This window comes from Setaria italica, chromosome VII, assembly GCF_000263155.2.
Source record: "Setaria italica strain Yugu1 chromosome VII, Setaria_italica_v2.0, whole genome shotgun sequence".
Classification (NCBI taxonomy): Eukaryota; Viridiplantae; Streptophyta; class Magnoliopsida; order Poales; family Poaceae; genus Setaria; species Setaria italica.
Genome location: NC_028456.1, coordinates 19,394,306 through 19,398,043, shown reverse-complemented (window position 1 = coordinate 19,398,043; position 3,738 = coordinate 19,394,306). Strand labels below are relative to the sequence as shown.

At 46.1% G+C, this 3,738-nt stretch overlaps 1 protein-coding gene across 1 annotated transcript; it reads left to right on the top strand.

The window, feature by feature from the left end:
• The first annotated feature begins 1,984 nt into the window (after window positions 1-1,984).
• Window positions 1,985-3,714, top strand: LOC101761679 (CEN-like protein 1). The gene is made up of 4 exons (XM_004975500.2): window positions 1,985-2,284; window positions 2,419-2,480; window positions 2,724-2,764; window positions 2,902-3,714. The coding sequence occupies exons 1-4, from the start codon at window positions 2,084-2,086 to the stop codon at window positions 3,117-3,119; spliced, it is 522 nt and encodes a 173-aa protein (XP_004975557.1). The 5' UTR covers window positions 1,985-2,083; the 3' UTR covers window positions 3,120-3,714.
• Window positions 3,715-3,738: the final 24 nt, after the last annotated feature.

The window sequence follows — 3,738 nt, the reverse complement described above, 5'->3', positions numbered from 1 at the left end:
TCTCCTCCTCTGCCTCCCCTCCCCTCCCCCCCTTCGCTCGCCCCTCACCGGTAGTGAGGAGCAGCGACGGGGTGATGTGAGGTGGCGGCGGTGACGGCAGGCGGCGGGCGGGCGGGCTGGGAGCGACGGTGGGCGGGCGGGCTGGCTGGGAGTGGTGGCGGGCTGGGAGTGGCGGCGGGAGCAACGGGCGGGAGGCTGGGGTGGCGGGGGCCGGCGGTGGGGCGGGGTCGGGGAGGGAAGGGCCGGTGGGGATTTCAATTTTTTTATTTTTTAATACCTCTTTAGTATCGGTTATTTCAACTGGTACTAAAGACCCTCCTTTAGTACTGCACTAGTAAACCGATTTTACTAAAGGGGTTCCTAACCAGTACTGATGGCGCATTCCCTAGTAGTAAATTAATTAGTTCCAGTCATCTTCTTTAAACAAAAAGAAAATGGAGTGCATGCAGTTGCGAGTTAAAGAAGTACTAGTACTAGCATTTCAATAGCAGGCATACACACAGTTCAGTTACAGTATGTTGGTGAGGCGTTGCACTTGTCATCATCATCATCATCAACAACAATATAGCCTTCCAGTCCCAAGAAAATTGGGGTAGGCTAGAGTTGAAACCTAACAAGAGCTACAAATTAGGGTTCAGGCACATGAATAGCTGTTTTCCAAGCAATCCTATCCAGGGCTAAATCTTTGGGTATATTTCATCCCTTCGAATCTCCTTTGATTACCTCTTCCCATGTCAATTTTGGTCTTCCTCTGCCTCTCTTCACATTACTGTCACGCCTTAGGGTTCCACTATGCACCGGTGCCTCCGGAGGCCTTCGTTGGACATGTCCAAACCATCTCAGTCGGTGTTGGATAAGCTTTTCTTCAATTGGTACTACCCCTAACCTATCACGTATATCCTCATTCCAGACTCGATCCCTTCTTGTATGACCATAAATCCGAAGCAACATACGCATTTTCGCAACTCTTATCTGCTGGACATGACGTCTTTTTGTAAGCCAACATTCTGCACCATATAGCATTGCAGGTCTAATCGCCGTCCTATAAAACTTGCCTTTTAGCTTCAATGGTACCCTCTTTTCGTATAAAATTACTGATACGACGCCACTTCATCCACCCCGCTTGTCGTTATCACAAATAAATCAAATCTCCAAAGTGTAAAGGGCTTCTCTAAAATGATATACTGCTCCCTCCATCCCAAATTGTAGTTCGTTTTAGCTTTTTTAGTTCATAGATATTATTATGCATACTATGTATATGTGCATAATAATATCTATGAATATAGAAAAATCAAAACGACCTTCAATTTGGAACGGAAGGAATATATCAGATACACTTGGAGACAGATTGATCTACTCCAACTTGTGACATTGTAGGCGCGTGTATGGCAATAGGCTTTTCTTTTTTTGACAAATGTGGACCCTGCGCATAAGTTCAACAAGCTTCTTTCACCGAAATTAATGCCACAGTTCAAACGTATATGCCATATATACCCTTTCCATTCTCAAATGAATATATGCCATTTCGGAACAGGTGCAACGAAACACTGCCATCACTACTGTATATATATCAACATCATTATTCGTCACATAAGAGTGATTTACTGGATTTTTCATTATAATTATTGTCCAATCTCTCTATATTTTTAATAATATAAAATGTAATTGTGGAAGATGCATGTATATATATATTGGAGACAATGTCAATGCATGTACAAAAAGAAAGGTAAAAAAGAGAATCAAACGGAGCACATGTATGTCCTTATCGAACTTTTAGGAATTAATCAGATTCGGAGCCTTTTTGTTTTGTGCCTGAGTTTTGCAATAATAAGGCAATGATTCAGGCGAAAACGACGACGGGATAAAAAATGCTATTAATCATTCACACACTCCATTTCTCCCCGCAGCCCGGCTAGCTGGCCAAGCTCCAGACGGCTATAAATAGAGGAGTGCACCTCCCACCCAGCCACAATCCTCAAGACTGTCTGTCTCGTGATCACCAAGAGACTGCTAGTGCTAGCAACCTCCAGATATATCTCTCGTCATCACAGGCGCCCTCTTGAGCACTCCAAGCTTAGCCGCCATGTCTAGGGTGCTGGAGCCTCTCGTGATGGGCAAGGTGATCGGGGAAGTCATCGACAACTTCAACCCCACGGTGAAGATGACGGTGACCTACAGCTCCAACAAGCAGGTGTTCAACGGCCATGAGTTCTTCCCGTCGGCGATCGTGTCCAAGCCGCGCGTCGAGGTCGGGGGCGACGACATGAGGTCCTTCTTCACACTGGTTTGTGCCCAACTGCTGGTCTATTATGAGATGTTATGATTCAGTTAGTCTCTTAGCTTATAAGGTGTGTGCATCAGCTGTGCGAAGTACTGTGCTTTTCAGCTTTAAAAGTGTGCTGTTGTTCTGTTCTTCAGGTCATGACTGACCCAGATGTACCAGGGCCTAGTGATTCATACCTGAGAGAGCATCTCCACTGGTAATAAGCATACGAACACTATCATTTTTTGTTCGGGAGTAATTAAGAAAGAACAAAGTATAAATAATGATTCAAGCATGCTTAAGTATGACGAATAGTTGACTATATATATCGAGCTTGTACGATTAGTGCTTTGGCCATGCACAAATTCTACTAAAAAAGGAACTATGGGCACAAATATAGTATGGTTGCGCATAAAATATATCTGACAAGTGCAATCTTTGTTGGACACACACCTTACAGGATCGTCACTGATATTCCTGGAACGACTGATGCTTCTTTTGGTAAGTCCTTCATCATCGACTTAATTTTCTTACAACCGACTTTATATTAGCTTAATAATTCTGCAATGAATGAACTTTATTTAGGAGAGATCATATGCACTACAGAAACTCTAACCAAAGAGTTTTCATGCATGCAGGAAGGGAGTTGGTGATGTACGAGAGCCCCAAGCCCTACATCGGCATCCACAGGTTCGTCTTCGCGCTGTTCAAGCAGAAGTGCCGCCAGGGGGTGCGTGCCCCCTCCTCCAGGGACTACTTCAGCACCCGCCGCTTCGCCGCCGATAACGACCTCGGCCTCCCCGTCGCCGCCGTCTACTTCAACGCGCAGCGGGAGACCGCCGCTCGCCGCCGTTGATCGATCACCTGCAGCAACGTACTGCACCATTACGCAACACTACGTACTGAGTTACTGAGATCCCATCATCTTTGCATGCCTGGGGCATGCAAGGCTTATCAATCTTTCAACCTAAGCTACTATTGCTATTTAGCCTATCTGGCCATCAAATAACCATAGCTCGCCTTGCGCCGAGCTCGCTCGCTCCTTGTAGAGACTGTTCAGCTCTTCAGTTAAATTCAGTAGCGGATCGATCTGTGTGCGTCATGTGATGTACTTGTGGCACTAGTGTGACCAGTTCAGCTCAGCTCCTACACATGGTGGAGAGGTGAAGGATCGGTTGTATGTTGACCGTGTGTCACCGGGAGCTGTTTGAGAGCTGAAGATCGCCGACGCGTGTCGAGTGTTAAGGGAGGAAAGGGCCGTGGCCATGGCTCCAGCTAGCTTCTGCTCTGATGCTCTCCACGGTTACGTTAACTATACTCTCCTGTTACGCTTGTGTGGCCTGCTTGCTAGCTGCAGCTCAACTTTGCAGCACTCAGTGTACTTGCTCCTGATCCTTTTTCTCGCTTGCTTTAGCCTGTAAGTTTGTGATCACTACCTTTGCTGTGACAAGACAGAGTATATATATTTGTGTGCT